The 18,084-nt window shown below is 43.3% G+C and overlaps 4 protein-coding genes across 9 annotated transcripts in view; 2 read left to right on the forward strand and 2 right to left on the reverse strand.

Annotated features, from left to right (window-relative positions):
- rpusd1 (RNA pseudouridine synthase domain containing 1) overlaps positions 1–18,084 on the forward strand; it is a 426,852-nt gene that overhangs the window by 68,087 nt on the left and 340,681 nt on the right. The window lies entirely within an intron of this gene.
- Positions 789–4,163, reverse strand: LOC311055283 (endoplasmic reticulum transmembrane helix translocase-like; the record flags this gene model as incomplete). The annotated part of the gene is made up of 1 exon (XM_084071414.1): positions 789–4,163. The coding sequence occupies one exon, from the start codon at positions 4,161–4,163 to the stop codon at positions 789–791; it is 3,375 nt and encodes a 1,124-aa protein (XP_083927540.1).
- On the forward strand, positions 7,705–13,350 carry b9d1 (B9 protein domain 1). Of its 2 annotated transcripts, XM_084071585.1 has the most exons (7): positions 7,705–7,903; positions 8,640–8,708; positions 8,952–9,063; positions 9,642–9,738; positions 11,459–11,521; positions 12,238–12,305; positions 12,607–13,350. In XM_084071585.1, the coding sequence occupies exons 1-7, from the start codon at positions 7,838–7,840 to the stop codon at positions 12,768–12,770; spliced, it is 639 nt and encodes a 212-aa protein (XP_083927711.1). In that variant the 5' UTR covers positions 7,705–7,837; the 3' UTR covers positions 12,771–13,350. The 2 variants fall into 2 exon arrangements, with proteins under 2 accessions (XP_083927711.1, XP_083927712.1); XM_084071586.1 differs by lacking the exon at positions 8,640–8,708.
- The window catches only part of epn2 (epsin 2), a 39,104-nt gene continuing 34,646 nt past the window's right edge, over positions 13,627–18,084 (reverse strand). For all 5 annotated transcript variants that reach the window (XM_084072425.1, XM_084072424.1, XM_084072423.1 and 2 more), the window contains one exon: positions 13,627–17,508. In XM_084072425.1, coding sequence (XP_083928551.1) covers positions 17,219–17,508 — 290 coding nt within the window. In that variant the 3' untranslated portion in view covers positions 13,627–17,218. The remainder of the gene's footprint in view (positions 17,509–18,084) is intronic.

The following is an 18,084-nucleotide window of genomic DNA, read 5'->3' on the forward strand; positions in this document are numbered from 1 at the left end:
TACTCCAAATATGGGCAAGGTTTTAGCCCAATCAGAATCCCATTGATCTAAAAGTTAAATATTTAAAAAAAGAATACAATATATTATGTGAAGAAAAAAAAACAAATTGTGGATGTACTTCCATGGTTTACTGCAGCGTGTGCCGTGCATACAAAGTTTGGTTCTGATCGGTCCAGCGGTTTGTGAGTTTGATTGATTGATTGAGCACTTTATTTAGAATATACACTACTATGCAGAACGTCATACAATCAGCTTTTGATAATGTGAGATTATCATAGATGGCTTGCAGAGCCACATAAAAAAAAGCATTTTGCCCCTGTTGTGTGTCTATATATTCTTTATGTAGCAACACACAATCTCGTATTCACCTCAACACAATACTGCTGTCTTCTTGTCTTCTATTGTATGCACTGCAGTACTGAGTGGCTTGGCTGTCCTGGCCTAGCCTGGCATTGGCCAGAGCCAGACTGATAACGGGGGATTCACTCTCACGTTCCTCCTCAGTATCAGTCTGGACTTCGGCCCATAGGGAGCGAGTGTGAGAAATCAGAAAATGATCGGGCCAATCTGACTGTGTTTCAACTGCTGTCCGTACAACAGTGAAAAGCATCAAAATCATTTTCTGATTTCCTCCAGACTGATACCGGGGAGGAACGTGAGAGTGAATCCTCGTTATCAGTCTGGCCATCTTGTGCATGTCTCAACATCTCTAAATCTCTACCTCCAATGTCTGTTTCCTCTCCCTTTACAGTTTGCTTGCTTAGGGCAGCAGTTGCATTGGTATAAGTTCAAGAATGCAGCCTGAGGGTTCCTTTGCCAAGCAGGAACTGCAGGATACGGTCCACCAGTAGAGCGGAAACAAAGTCCACCACAAGCACCATGGCAATGACTAGTTTGAACTCAGTGGGAATGTCAACTAGAGCAAACTGTTCATTGAATTCTGGTGAGAAACCCGTCAACAGTCCTACAATGGCTAAACCTGATAGGGCAATACTCCATAGTAATGGTCGATTCTCAGTGAGGGACTCCATGAAAGGGTGACCCTTGTAGTTAATGGCAAAGGTAGCCATCTGCATGGCCACTGACATAATGTATACAGTGCTGTTGATAAGACTGGGCTCAAATTCTTTATATAGATCCACAAACTGGTCCACCCTTGGAGGACTTCTGCTCTGTGCCCCTTGGTAAAGATACACCAAACAGCAGAAGTGAACAGAAAACTGTAGCAGCACCGTTAACACCGTATAGAGATTGAAGATGTTTGGTAAGGGCCGCTCTCTGGATAAGCACTTAAGTGGCTTTGACCTTGATATGAAGAGGAAACAGCCGGTCAACAAAATGCCCTGCAGGGTAAACTGGATATCACTGAACATGACCCCCTCGAGGTAGAGCACAGACTGACTGAAGGCCAGCACCAGGGCATTCAGAGCAAGAATCTTAAACATCTGCTGTGTTGTCACCAGGGTACAACGGCCCTGCTTTATCACATGGCAAACACATTGAATTGAGGACAGTTTGGAGGTGAAGGGGGCAGCAATGGAGGCATCTCCCAGCTTCACTACTTGTATCTGGTCCTCTTCGAGCTCTTGTAAGACTGTTGATGTAAGACGGTGGTTGATGCTCACCTTCTGCGTTGCCAACAGAGCAACACCTACGTGGGCATGTTTGAGAGCTCCGATGTCGTTTGTTCCATCGCCACACATCAACGTCACATAGCCCAGGCCATTTAGACTTGTGATCACTAACTCCTTCTGTTTTGGGCTGACCCTGGCAAACACTCTCACGTGAGGCAGTAGGGTGTGTAGAAGCTGTGCGTCACTAGCCAGTCTAGTCAGTCCCTCCCCTGTCACACACAGGTCATACTGATGGACGAAAGAGGAGATCGATGGAGGGGGCATTGGTATATGCACGCTGCCATCTATGGACTCCCACTGCCACTCACCTGGATTGGGACCTGACTGTAATATAAGTGTATGGTCCTTCTGAATGAAGTGTAGCTCTTTCGCGACGTGACATGCCGTTAGCGGGTTGTCACCTGTGATCATCACCACGTAATGTGATGCCTCCTGGAGCTCTCTGATGACAGCCTTGCTGTCATTCTTGAGGGGGCATGACACTACCATGAACCCAGCGAAACGCAGGTCACACTCCAGTGCATCACGATTCATTTCCTTCACCTGTTGATGGCTGAGGTGTCCTATCTCTTTGTAGCCTAAAGCCAGAACTCTGGCTCCTTCCCGGGACATCTCCCTGTGGACCTTGTCATAGCTTGCGGGACACACTGAAAACATTTCCCTGAGTGTCTCTGGTGCTCCTTTGACAGTGGAAATGTAGCAGAGCCCAGTGGAACCCTTCTTTTCATAGGAAGCCAGGACTGACATTCGCTTCAGAGCGCTGGCAAAGTGGAAGCGCTGGTGGATCTTTAGTCCCTGGGTTTTGATGCCACGAGCAAAAACCTTCTCATCTTTGGTGAGCACCCAGTCTGCAGCAGTCAGCATGGCCTTCTCTAACGGATCTCCCACCAGCTGCCCATCATCCAGGGTGATCAGCGAGTGGCAGGTGGCCACTACTCGCTGGGTCTCCAATGGGATCTGAAACATAGGCATCACCTTGTTCCCTTCTCTGAGGCCTGCCACTCCTCGTACCACCAGACTGTCACTAGTCAAGGTTCCCGTCTTGTCAAAGCAGCAAACCTCCACTTTCCCTGCAAATGGGATCCTGAAAGGCTCTGTACAGGATACATATAGTTTAGTGAGGGCGACAAGAGAGGCGTTGACTGCCATTGACAGCTGGATGGGGAGATCTTGTGGGATCACATTGGTGAGGATTAGGGTGCACTCCAGAAATAACTTGTACCGGTTACGGCTCACGTCCTTAGTCCCCTCTACCCATACGTAGCAAGCTGCAGCAATGGCAAACAACAGGAGGAAGAGGATGAAAATGAAGGTCTCCAGATTGTTTTCCGTCACTCTCTTCACCCCAAAGAGGATGGTCCGCAATAGTTTACCTTGCGTGGTGTAGAATCCAGTTCTCAGTACATAGGCCACACAACCATTGTCTAGAGGTTTGAGCTGAGCATTGACTTTTGGAGGGGGGCTATGCTGGATCACTTTAGTCCCACCATAAATGATATGGAGACGAGAGTCCATCTGAAGGTCCAAGATATGTTCTGGGTCCAGGTCCTCTACTGGCTCCTTCATCTGGGGCACTGACTCTCCGGTCAGCATGGCCTCATCCACAATGCAGTGTCCTCTGAGCAGCAGCACATCACACGGCACCAAGTTATCCTGAGATGACCGTCCTATTGAGACAATGTCTCCAGGGACAAGCTCATCACTGGATATTGGTGTCCACCACCTGTTACGATAAACATGGATCTTGTAGCGCTTGTTCCTCATGCCTCGGATCTCAGACATATTCCTCATTTGCCGCTTGACCAGTGAGGACTCAAACGCCACCAGTGTGAAGAGTGTGAATACACTGAAGTACCAGTACACATCCAGACACCACAGCCCCACACAGAACACTTGGAACACAAAGAAGGGAGCCGTGGCTCTCTCTTTGAAGAGCTCCAGGAAATCAGGCACCACCATCTCAACACGGTTGGTGCCGTAACGTTTTTCTGCAGCTCGCAAGTCCGCTTCCTCGTGGTAGCCATGCCACGCCTGATAGTAGCCAATCGGGTGTCTGATGGGAAATACCACTGGGAGGAAACATTTCTCCTCAAAGACATAGCAGACCTTCTGAAACTCAAAGGACAGAATCTCCTCACCATCCTTACCCTGGTCCCTCTGAAGTGCCACGAGCTCAGCAGAACCATTGTTCGGGGTGGGTATGACCTTTGCCAGCGTAGCCTTTCGTGGGTCTGGTTCCTTGGAACAAGTGAGCCAACAGTGCGCATGCACAGACCAATAACCAGACAGCACTAATAGAATCTGCGCGATCCCAATTGCAGCCAGCGCCAGCAGGCCTGCCTCCAGGTACTCCGAAGCACCATATACTCCACCTAACCAGATGTACAGCCAGCCGGGGTAGAGAACAGCCACAAACGGGAACACAGTAACATGTAGCAGCCAGGGTTTTCGTGTGTACAGAGTGACTGCGCTCACCAGTTCGTCACTTGTGCTGTTGTCATGTTGGTTGTGGTCCATAGACGGGGCCATTTGTGGCACACCCAGCCCACGTATTCCTTGTTTATATTGCACGTCCAGAACCTTCCAGGACCCTTCTTCCTTCACAGCACCCCCTTGGTGTTGTAGTCAGTTTAAAGTATAATCCACAGAGTACAGTGTCTGATCCTGACTCCACAGATTCCTTTTTCTGAATCATTCGTTCTATCTCATCCAGTATTCCTTTTTTGTATTGCCTCCAGCTGACCCTGTGACATAATCATGACATAGGGACCAAAAGGATCCATACTAAGATATGAAGAGTGCCATACAATAAGAAGGGATCAAAGAACGATGTGGCTTTCATGTTGTATTCTGACTTCAGGTGGCCAGTCTATGACATACGTATCGACGTATGACCCCATATTTGGGTAAGGATCTGCTGGATCTGACTGCATTGAATTACATTATAAGATTAATGGGAAATATATTTTCTAAATATAGAAAACGTGATTAGCCCAGACAGACAGACAAAGAAACAGACCTTTTTCTAAACAGCTTGTCCTCTACAGAGACACTCATTAAACTCCTGGGCCTGGGCCACAGCGTGGTGGTCCAGGCACCCTACAGCAGTGGTTCTCAAACCTTTTCATGTCAAGGACCCCCAAATTGACACTTATTAGCCCGCGGACCCCCATTTCAAAAGATATGCCAGGGACCCCCATAAGAGAAGATTTTTACGGCTCTAGCAGTGATTCTCAACTATTTTAGTTTTAAGGACCCCCGGTTTGACATGCATTAGGCTACGGACCCCCATTTAAAGGCATTTATATCTCTGGGACCCCAATTCATATTGTAAAATCAATGTTAATTTAACTCTGAGAGTGTACAAATGGAACCAAATGGACCCGTTAGGGTCCATTTGGTTCCATTTGTACACTCTCAGAGTTACAGACCCACATAGGGTCCATTTGGTTCCTAACTATCCTCCATTTAGCTGGGGACCCCCTGGAACCCCCTCAGGTACCCCTGGGGTCCCCGGACCCCACTTTGAGAACCAATGCCCTACAGTATAGGCTGCAATGCCAGCCTGACAGTGTGTCGTGGGTTTGAGGTCCCGATCCTGATGATCTTTGCTGAGTGTCACTCCCCATCTCTCTCCCCGTTTCCTGTCAGTCTACTGTCCTATAAATAAAGGCATAACATTATTTATTCTTTTACAAAAAATACGTTAGAGACACTTCTCAGTGTAAACCCAAGGAATTGGGTCCACAGCCCAGCTACAACTTTATCTGATTGGTTGTGAAACAGAGTAAGTAGAGACCCATTCAAACACAGTGGGATCTAATAATGGCATGGCTATTGTGGATTTAGAGCTTCATGTGGCCTGTAACGTCCATCATCTATGACGTAACTATGTATGGCTCCACATTTGGGCGAGGTTTCAACCCAGTCTGGCCCCATTGACTTCCATTATAAAACTCAAGTTAAATCTGAGACGCCTGGCACCTCAATGTAAAATTATCTGAAATAATGTAAAGTATACAGTACATGATTCGAAAATGCACGGTACATAGGCCATTATCAGGCTAAATTTAACCTTAACTTTCTTTTTTAAAGATATTTTTGGGGCTTTTTCTGCCTTTATTGATAGGATAGTAGGCTGACAGGAAATGGGGAGAGAGACGGGGGGATGACATACAGCAAAGGTCATCGGGATCGGGAGTCAAACCCGCGACGCGCTGTCAAGCTGGATGACCAGTATGTGGTATGCACCTGGACCGCTAGGCCAGCAGACGCCCCAACCTTAGCCTTCATTATGGCAACATTATTGTTGCCATAATGACTGTCATGCATGTCAGTGGTCATGCTGTCACATGATCACAACCAGGCAGATAGCAAAGAGGGACTCTGAAGGTCAGATACCAGGGGCCTGGAGTGGACACAACAGTGGGACAAAGAGCAGTGGTGTAAAGTAACTAAGTAGGCTACATAATGTACTCCCGTAGCCTACTGTACCTAAGTACAATTTTGTTTTTACTTTACTGGAGTATTTCCAGTTTTCAGTACTTTTACTTCTACTCCACTATCTCAGAGGCAAATATTGTACTTTTACTCCTCTACAGACTACATTATTTGAAAACTTTAGTTACTAGTTAGTTTGTCGATTTGGATTATTATTCTATCTACAAGCTACAAGCTACAGCTTGTACATCTGCTATTTTCAAAAGATGTTCTTGATGTTGATAATTTATGGCCTACATTTGAAAACTTGTGAAATGGGACATTCTGCATAATGAGTAGCCTACTTTCTACTTTTGGTACTTTAAGTACATTTTGATATCAATTTTTGTGTAGCCTACTTTCACTCAAGTACATTTTGAATTCCAGACTTTTACTTAAACACCGTATTTCTACATTGCAGTATTGATACTTGTACTTATATGAAAAATATGAATACTTTTTCCACCACTGGCAAAGAGACAAAAGAGTGGCACCATGGCAGAGAGAGCAAACAAATGGATCTCTTTGTTTTCTCTCTGGGTGTGATATTAGTTGTTTTGGCAAGGTAAGAACAAACATAAATATGGATTATGGACAAATCATCACTGATTTGTGGCACAGAATCGCACACAACCATTATAACTCCATGCACTCAACCCATTGACTCGGACTGATTCACTTTAGGTTCTAATTTTCTAATGTAGCCCACGGTCGCCATCTTGTGGACATTCTATGACAATACCGTGCCAGTGTTGTGCGCAAAAATGATCGTTGGTTTGGTTTGGTTTGGTTGCTTGTTTAATGTGATTATAATAATAAACATGTTTAAAGTAAACGGTCTCTTTTTTAAAATGATACTTCAGAAGAATTCAAGTACTGTACTTAAGTACAATTTTGAGGTTGGCTACTTTTACTTTACTGGAGTAAAGTATTAGATTTCCAATTCTCTATCCTTTTACTTCTACTCCACTATCTCAGAGGAAAATATTGTACTTTATTACATTTACTCCACAAAAACACTTTAGTTGGTTACTTTGTAGATTTGTATTATTATTACAAAACACTCTAACCAGTCCTATTTAAATTTTGGCTATTTGAAAATAGCCAATCTACAAGCTCATGCTATGTGTTGTGGGCTTGTAGATCTGCTATTTCGATTTTTTTAAATACATTTAGATTAGATTAGATTAGATTAGATTTATTGGTCCCCGTGGGGAAATTTGTCTTCACTGACTGTACATTACATAAAGGACAAATTCACATCACACAGGACAGACAACAAAATTTTAGACATGATAACTTGTGAAAATGTACGTTCTGCATAATGAGGACTTTCTACTTTTTGGAATTGTCTTTAAGTACTTTAGTATTTTAATACCAATATGTTTGTACTTTTACTCAAGTAAAGTTTGAATTCCAGCAGACTTCCACCACGCTGCCAAGAACACTCCAGCAGGCGATCACTTAACAACAACAACAATCCATGTTGTTCCGCGTCACGTCTGCGTTCAGTTTGATCCTCGCAACTAGCCGTAGGGAAAGCAAGCGTTGCCCCCAGCAACGGGGGTAGCTTATTCGTTAAATCGGCTAGCTCAATGGGCTAGCTAGTAGCTCTTAGCTTTATTGACCAGAGAAACCCTGAAATAGGATTGATTGATGTGCTCGTACAGTCACACCTCGGTGTGATCACATTACAGTGTTACTAGTACAGACACACTACAGTGATGGCTGCTGCAAACAACCCGTCGGTGTTTCTGCTCATGGTCAACGGACAGATCGAGGGAGCGAACGTGAGTGTCTGTCCTCCCGTCCTGTCCTGTGTTGTTTATAATGTGGATGGAGGTCGGCAATGAGTCCCTCCCTACAAGGACAAAATGTGTCCGTGCATGGCTAGACTTGGCCTTGTCTGTGGCAAATCTTAGATTTTTGTTTTGTTTTTTACATATTATAATGTTCTTATTTTGATCATGAGACCCAATCACTGAATGTCAGTCTCCAGGGTTTCTTCAGAATGTGTATGACACTGATGATTTATTATGACACTATGGCACATTAGGAGTCCACTGGTACAGTGGTTCTGATTGATTGATTGATTGATTGATTGATTGATTGATTGATTGATTGATTGATTGATGTACTTTATTTAGTAAGACATGAGAACAGTACATGGAAGTACAAATTCACAATACAAGGTCTACTAAACTGAAAGACTCATAAAGCACTAAGCTTGTTTAAAATGAGATCCCCATGCACACAAGCCTTCTCTAACTTTCTTTTTATTTTCAAGGACCCCCATAACTCTGAGAGTGTACAAATGGAACCAAATGGACCCGTAGGATCCATTTGGTTGCATTTGTACACATTTGTACACTCTCAGAGTTTCTGGTCATATCATTTTCAACTCATTTTATGTCCATGGCAAAGATAGAATTTTGACAAAAATGTCCACCACAAGCCAGCATGGCGATGAACCCTGGTTTATCCTTATAGATAATTGTTTTTGTTGCATGTTCTTTTTTGTTTCAGTTTCCAGATTACGACGATTTGTACTGTAAATACTGTTTTGTCTACGGGCACGACTGGGCTCCTACGTCGGTGAGTACTGTAATAATGAATCATATCTATTTGGTTTCACGTTATATTCATGAACGCGGTTCCATATCTATGGTTCGTCAACGTGATATTGATAAGATATCAATTAATGAGGAAGTAGGCCTACTGAAAATGGAACATTTGTGCATCTTAATCCCAATTTTCACAATTTTCTTCTCTCTCATCGCAACATGTCTCTCTTTTCCTTTCTCCCAATCCCCACCCTCTCTCTCTCTCTCTCTCTAGGGATTAGAGGAAGGTATCTCTCAGATCACCTCCAAAGGCAGTCACCCCCCTCACAGACTAGTGTGGAACTTCCCTCTGGAAATTACTTTCAAGAGCACCAATCCATCTGGCTGTGAGTAGAACACACAGAAAGGCACAATACACACACACGATTGACAGCTTTTTGCACCCCCAGAATAAATACACTGGCCCTCATTTATCAACGCAGCGTACAAACCGGCGTATATTTTTCCATATATTCGGCCGTACACCAACGTCAAAGTCACATTTAGAAATTAAATTACTTTATAAATTGTTATATTTTCACAGGGATTATTTATTAGTGTAGATATACTTTTAGGAGTGGATTATGTGTCTAGATGCCTGTCAGACAGTCAGACAATGTTGCTCTGCAGGTCTAGAATGGAATAAACGGGTGCAGCCAAAGTCAACAACTGGTACCGACCAGACGTGAGATTTCAGCCTACGGTAGGATGAAGCCCACGTCAGGATATATTGATAAATGCCGAAAGGTGCGGTGATCTCGCCGTACGCCCATTATTTGGGCTGCACCGCGTTGATAAATGAGGGCCACTATGTATACATTATAACCCTGTGATTGAAATATTAATGTAATGGATGACAATGAGTAAAACAGGAACTACTGAGCAACATTAGTGAGGTACGTATTTGTCTGTGTGCGTTCCCCAGGGCCTCAGATGGTGGTGAGTGTCTACGGCCCAGATACGTTTGGCAACGACGTGGTCCGTGGCTACGGAGTCACACACATCCCCATCACCCCTGGACAGTCAGTATCACTTCCTTCCACTCTATTCTCCCTACCGTCCTGCCCTCTTATTCACATTCAGACACCCCATCTAATATTACTTTAAAAGGATCCATGGTTAATAAGCCGTATGTGTCTTAATATGTCATAATTGCCCTCTATAACTAAAATTTAAATTTAAAACACCTGAAATATTTTATTTCTTTCTTTTACTCAAGCGCAAGGTGATGAAGTCATTTGCCCATGTGTGGTCCAGCCCTTCAATGTATGGAATGCATGTGCAAATAAAAAATATTTATATTGATTTGATGCTCATATTAACCTTAGGAAGTATTAAGGTTTTATTTTTTGCACATGCATTCCATAAATTCCATAGGGCTAGACCACACATGGGCAGATGACATCATCAACTTGCGACGGGCGTTGTCCTGCTTGAGTAAAAGATGAACTATTTCTGAAATAAATAAAATATTTAAGTTGTTTTACATTTTCAGTTATAGAGGGCAATTATAATGTATTAAGGCATATAAGGCTTATTAGCAGGGATCCTTTTAACATGTGTATAAACATAAATGAAGGCCATAGTGGCCAAAACGTGGTGTTTTTAGACTTTTTACCACTGAATAAGTGCATATTTTTGGGAGCATTAAGATGTGTGTTCTCCTTCTCAACATAAAAAACATCCACAGTTCATTTAGACACAATGCAGAACAGACAGACTGGTTTTATTGCCAAGTATGAGGTTCATTCTGCTCTGCTTCTCTAGATTACAATATGCTACCCTGTGCTCACAGTTACACCACTGTCTCAACCTCCAGTCTAATATTATCCCTCTGTCTTCTCCATTCCCCCGTGCTCTCATTGCCTCATATCACTTCTACCCACTGAAATATTAATCAGTAGATTAATCAAAGTCCTTAAAAAAAAAAGTCGCTCCACTCGAACATCATCTTGGTAATGCCTACTGGACAGTAGCTTCTGACCAATGCCTGATTTATACTTTGTCGTAAGACTTGAGCTTGTACATCTGCTTTTTTCAGCATGCGACTCTGTTGCACGAAGGAAGAAAAATTATGCATAACAAGATGAGGCTGCTTAAATACAAATCCTAATTCCAATAATGATCCACAGCTGTGTTGGAGGTGTGTTCACCATCACACATACAAACAGTGCAACCCATTTCAAAGTTCCCCTCTAAATCTCAAAAACATTCGATTGTCTAGTCTTGACTGAAATGTTTGTATGTTTTAAACTCTTTGAATCGGGACTACTCGGTACTACCTCTAAATCTGAAGTTCTTCCGACATACATATTACAATTTTCATTACGTAATGTATTTAGGAATACTGGCGACTTGTATGCAACACAGAATGTAAAATTGTGTGCTCTGGCTTGATATTAAACTGTCTCTGGATTAGTATCTCACATAAATAGCTTAATGGATAATGATGTCACATCCTGTGTCTGTTGATACATTGGACTCTTTCTCTCCTGATGTCCACATTTCTCACCATAAACCGCCTGTACACAATCTCCTCTCTGCTCCTCCTCTCACATCCATATTGTCTCCTTTTGTCACCTCCTTCCTTCATATCACTGTCTGCGTGCTTTGCGAGCACAGCCTCTGTGTTCATTTAACTTGTGAACTCGTTGAACGTGTACAAATGTAAATGCATAAACGAACACAGACTTTACTACGTTTTTCAAAATGCTTTGAAATGAACCTCTCTTTATTCATCAGACACACAAGAACTATCCCCATGTTCGTTCCCGAATCCACGTCGAGACTTCAGAAATTGACGAGGTAAGATGGAGTGAACCGTCTTTGAAGTTTGTGTGCGTGTTCTACATGAAGCCCTAGTGATCTAGCTTATCAGATATTCTTGCTTGAAGATGAGAAGGGGAATGGCTCTGGGTGATGCAGCCGATCACTGTAGCGTTATCAAATATTTACTGCTGCTTTCTGTGTGTTTGTCTAGTACTGCGTGTAGACGGCCCAACTACTACCCAGTAGTGAATGTAATTATCCAACTGTTGCATATTGATGATATTATTATCATTAGTATGCATCCAGACCGTCCAGAGTAATGAGCAATGTAGAAGTAAAAATGTCTGAGTGAAAATGTACAGTATACGCCAATATTCTTGTAATACGTAATTCTTTTTTTTTTTTACAATGATCACTCAAATGTTATCAAACTCTTGTGACAAAGATGTAATGCAGGCAGCTGTATAAATAGCTATTAATCCGCCCTACACACACACACACACACTAAAAAAACAATTCCGGGACATATCGGAGAACATATTATTTATGATATATCTCCGATAGCCAGCATATTTTCGCTGAATGATATGTTGGTCAGACTCTAGTATAGTTACAGTATAAAGCCTGCAACTTAAGCACATACCGTACCCAGACACTCAAATGAAGATGAATGCCCAGTGCCTACTTCCAGCAATGTCTCCCTCATAAGATTACTAATATTTGTATTGTTTTAATTCACTTGTCTCATACAGCTGGCTGCTCGGCCGGCGTCCTGAATACATAGATCCTAAAGTGGTGGCCCAGGGAGAGGGCAGAGAAGGTACGTGTGTAATCTGAGGGAGCAATGTCCTCCAATTTCAAGAACTCAAAATTTGACAAGCATTAGACTAGTGGTTCTCAAACGTTTTAAGAGCTGAAGAGCTGTTTTCTAAAGTTGTATTTACTTATGCATGTAATAATGGTGACAACTATCAATCATTTAGCTGGGGACCCCCTGGAGGACCCATGGGGGTCCCCGAACCGCTGATCTATTCCCGATAACACTTTAGCCATGAGCCGAGTGAAGTTCAGGGTACGCTAGTTAATAAACCCTTGTGTACCGTGTGTCTTCTGTCTCTCAGTGACGCGGGTTAGCTCCCAGGGATTCGTCACACTGTCCTTCAACATCATGACTAAAGACATGAGGAAACTGGGATACGACACCACTCCTACAAACCCTGCAAACACACTGGCACACTCTGCCTCGTCTGGCCTCGCGCCGCAAGAACAGCTGTACGGCACCTGAGCGCTACACAAGGGGTTCCCTTTAATCACTTACGGCTGACACTGTCGCACGGTGAAAATAGCCCACCTATGAGCTCACGTGTTTTGAGCTTATAGATGGGCTATTTCCGTCGCGCAACACCAGCATACAACAGGGCATATAGGCCTAGACTGTCTATGACATGCCCAAAATAGTGATACCAGGATGTGGTTAATTATCAGATGGGAGTATTCTATCCTTGCAGACATGTGGTCCTCCCCAAAGTTCAGTACACACACCCTACACCATGTAAACATAAGGGATGAAAGCATCACTGTCAGTCTTTGACCAGAAATTATCAGTAAGTGTAAATCTTCTGCAAAGTGTGTACACTACCAGCTAAGCTAAAGCAAGCCGATATAGTGGCAAAGGTGACCTCTGACTTAACACTCGTACAGTACCATACCCACAGTGTGTCTTATAATAGGAATGTTTGTAGGGTGAAAAATCATGTTAATGTCTCCATTAGGCCATGTATTTTATTATGAGAAACCTGTTTGTAAGCACTTGAATTTTTATATTTTCTACTGTATTTTGTATTTTTAATAAATTTGTACTTTGATTTCAGAATTCTGTCCATTTTTAAACACCCCAAACAATTGCACAATAGTTACTAGTACTGAATCAAAGCCCTTCACTTAAAGGATGGAATAAGTTACTTACTCTCAGCATTAACCTAATATGAACCCAAATGCATTGGAAATTTGTCTTGAGAACTTAAACCTGTTCTCGCCCCACCCATTTTTAAGCGAGGGCCTCGAAACTCAGATTATCCTAAACCCGAAAAGATGTGGGGGTATACGCTTGCAAACACATAAAAGCAACACTGAGAAAAGAGTTCCAGAGCTGAAGTGATACACATTTTTATTTTGAACCAATGCAGCTACAGTTTGTTGTCATAGTCATCCATCACGGTTTCCACTGCGCTCTTTTTTTTTGTAGTTTTGTTTTTAGATGCTGTTAAAATACCACGGTGACTTTCCTACAAAAACCCATTACACAGAATAATAAGGTATACAGAAGAACAGTATGTTACAATAGTACAAATGATAAATTATATTATACAGTTATAATGCCAACAAGTTTGAGCACGTATCCAATAAAAAAGCAGCCTGCTCCCAGTACTATGAGAAGGGTAAATAGACAGACGGACACATGGAAAACGAAGGTGGCTGTTTATGCATACAAAGAGACAGACGGGTAGCCCATAATGTTAGTTAGTCCTCTTGATAAAAGCATAGTGAATACATTGTAACACAGAGAGGAGCTAGCTAGCTACACATAGGCCTCATTTTCACTGCCCCCACCGGTAACACGTGTAAAATAGACTTCCAGGCTCTGGAAGACAGAGGAAGGAGTCTTATACTGGATTTTCATCTAACAGTTTAGGTGTGCAGTGAAATCTATTGAATAGTCAGGTAGTATTGTTTACGTCATGTCATTTAACGGTGTTAAAATTAAGTGATGATGCAAACTTTTCCACAACCATTAAAAAAAAAAAAACAGTTTAGGCCACAGTGAAAGCGAGACCAGTGAAGGCTAATTTATACCCAGGTGCACAACCTTTTTGGCAAGTATTGCTTGACAAAAGTTACATATTTTAAACGTTGCGATAAAAATGGTGTATAGTCAACTTAAGTGGCGACAAAACATTTCTCCAGTTAAAAATGCATTTGTGTTGAGCGACACTTCTCAAAAGGGTTGTGTGACCAAGTATAAAATATCCTTGAGAAAGTAACAGACACTGTCTTGGCTAGTACAGTATATCATAGTATAGCATCTCAATAAACAAGACTCAGTATCAGCAAAACTATGTTTGCACAACCACACACGTCAAGCGTTAAGTCTTTATCATTTCTCCTTTTCTTTACCACAAATTCCAATTTTTGCATATATTTAGTTAAGGATAAAACTGGTTTGCTGGTCTTACATCCAATCATTCGTGACCCCCACATAATTCCCATTATCACTATCATCGTCATCGTCACATACAGTCCGAGCCGCCCCTCCCTTTGCCTGAGAGAAATGAAGGTCTGTCTGAATTACAGCAACAGACCAGGGGAGGGCGCCAGCTCACACCAAAGCAGGAACAACAAAATCATTATAACCTTTCCACAGAAAGAACATTGGCAGTGATCAACAGAATTTAAGAAGGGAAGAAGAATGCAGAGACCTAGGAGGTGTGGGGTCTTCATGCCAGGGGATGGTGTTTGTCATCATTCATGTTATCGTTTCACTTGACTTGCCCAGCAGGAGGTAAAGAGAAACGCTCAACTTGATCCTGATAAATATCTGACCCCCGAAACCAACTGTAAAATAGTCATGGTTTATATAGGTAGGTATATAAAATAGTCTTTGATATTATGGGCAAGTTTTTCCATTTTATTTTTCTTTCAATGAAGCTTCAGCCACATCATTTCAACTACGCATAGTTTGTCTCCCCAGAAATCAGTCGCCATGACTTTGGTAACAGTTGTGCTTCTAGAGAAGAGGAATATATACCCAATGGGTGAAAGAGAAAACACAAAGAGAGAGAAATAGACAGTGATATCGTATAGCTAGTATTGAGCCCCCCCTCCCCAACACAGAAAGGCTTGGCTATGGATTTCAATCTAAGGAGTAAAATCATAACAAAACTAATTTTAAAAAAAGAAGATAAACACTTTTTGTTTGTTAACATGATGCCAGGTCTAACTGCTGTGGGATTCCCTGCGCTATCAATAGCCCAATCACTACAGGAACTTGTCTGTGTGCGTGTGTGTGTGTGTGTGTGTGTGTGTGTGTGTGTGTGTGTGTGTGTGTGTGTGTGTGTGTTCGCTGGCTAATGTTCTTGCAAGTAGATTAGCTGCGGTAAATCCAGAGCTCAAATCTCTACCATGATACAGAGTGGCTTACCATGTCTTCTAAACACAGAGCTTTTTTTCTGCAACCACGCCACTGTAGTAACGGCCCTTGACGTGTAGTCCGAATGTCTAGCACACACGCGCACACACACACACACACACAGAAACTGTTGGCATAACCTCTATCACTGCCATGTTTGCTGACCTATTGTTTTGTGTGTGTATATTAACAGTAACTTTTATCTCTGCACTTGAAGTCAACATTCTGTTCCAATGTACTGCATGGCAAACAGGCAGGCCCGCTAGTTAAAGTACACTTGGAGGTTAAATGTATTTCACTCTTATAATACACACACCTGGCTCCTCCCACTTCCCTTTGACCCCTAAAAAAAACCCTACGAGCAGTGGAATACTGACGCCATCACTGCACAGAGTCATTTGCCTTTCACAATGTGTTGGGAGAAGAGACTTTTACACCTCTCGATAACAAATACGTGTTTGCATCAGAACCTTAACGAGCAACTCTCAAATCTGGGGACTATCCCCTTGACCAGGGTTCAAAGTTCCATCCTGTGACCCCCAAAGGTCAAAGTTCATCTGGAGGGTCATTGGAGAAGGTCAAAAGTGAAGGGGAAGTGACCCGATGAGAGTTGTGAGTGAGTGAGTGATACCGCGGTACCATGGAGTGCTGTGACGAAGACACGTGTCGTTTGAACGGCTAGCTTCCCTCTCCAGAGCTAAGGTCTAACGGTGAACCCAGCAGTCACAGAACCAAAACAAAAAAGCAAAGTGTGCAAAATCCCTGCTTAGTAACTCTCTCTCACTCACACACACACACACACACACACACACACAAAACACAAACACACTCGCTTCTGAACGGCTCCCTCGTCGTTATTCCAGGACGTATGCACTCAAGCTGCCTGGAAAATACACAGTGTAAAAGCGTTCAGACGTATGCGTAAACACATGCACACACACACACACACACACACACGCACGCGCGCACACTGACAGGGGTTATAAAAGGTTAGCTGTAGAGAAGAGATAAGATCCTGGTGTTAGTACAGTAAGAGTATCCAGTCTAAAAAAATGTCTAGGAGAGAGAGAGGGAGGGAGTGTAACAGAGAGAACCAACGAAGGTAGAAGGAGAGCGATGCTGTCCCGCCAGCATCTAGTGGGAAAACTGTAAACACTGCCACTACTCCAGAAGGTCTGTAGACAGATGTAACTTCTACATCGTCATCATCAACAACATTGTGATCATACGATCAGGTCGGGAACACAGGACTAGGCAGCTCGTAGCACAGAGATAGAGATAGAGAGATAGAGAGATAAAGAGAGAGAGGGAGAGAGCAGAGAAGGAGGAAGAGTGGAGAGCTGAAGGAAGTTTGTGTGGCTGTGGGGAGCCAGGAAGGGTTTGTGGGAGGTCGTTTTGGGACTAAAAGGAGTTGGTTGCCCCCCCCACTTCCCCATCCCCATCCATCCTGGAGAAGCTTCTTGGGGAGCCACAGTGAAAGAGAGGCGAGAGCCCAGTGTGGAGGGGGTGCTGTAGACCACACCCCCACCTCCCCCTCCTCCTCTCTCTCACAACAGGAAGGGGTTGGTGGTTCCGGGCGGCTGTGTCCCGGCCTGGGGGGGCATGGCGGTGCTCATCAGGGGCTGGGGCATGGACATGCCCATGGCTCCACCGGGACCCATCATGCGGCCCATCCCGGCCACGGAGGACAGCGACATGGGCTCGGCCGCGGAGGACATGTTGCCGAAGCCGGCGGGCATGGGGCTCACCCGCATCTGGTTGAGGGTGGGCGGAGCCGGCTGGCTGATCTGGAAGGGGTTGGCCTGGGCTGCGGGGGCTGCTGGAGCAGCAGAGGCTCCTGTGGACATATGAGGAGGAGGAGGAGGGAGAGAGAGAAAATGATAATCAATAGGAACCTCATTGTCCACATGACACGAGATATGCAAAGAAAAACAGCAGAACACATGGGGGTTTGGAACACGTTCTGAATTGTTAACAGATGTACAGTATCATGGCAAAGAGTTCTATCAATCGCAACACACAAACACTAAATATTAAACAGGACTAAACCCAAATACACACTCACTGAAATGTAAAACAGAGAACTTAAAGGATATTGTCAGTCTTTCAACATTCGCTACCACAGACACAATCTATAATTGTCAAAACGTGGTCAAGTAAAAGCATAAGATACTATACTTTATAATGGATAAAGAAAGGCAAATATAGCATTGCATTAAATTACACATACTGTACTTTTGTAACTAGTGTCACTTATGTATTTGCATTTGAACCCCTGTACAGGCTTTGGCAATTTTCACAATAGGAAATACATGGACTGGTAGGGATTTTCACCAAGATTTGATTTGACTATTTTGAGCTCCACACACACACACACACACACACACACACACACACACACACACACACACAC

The sequence above is a fragment of the Gymnoscopelus microlampas genome, assembly GCF_963454915.1.
Source record: "Gymnoscopelus microlampas genome assembly, chromosome: 11".
NCBI lineage: Eukaryota > Metazoa > Chordata > Actinopteri > Myctophiformes > Myctophidae > Gymnoscopelus > Gymnoscopelus microlampas.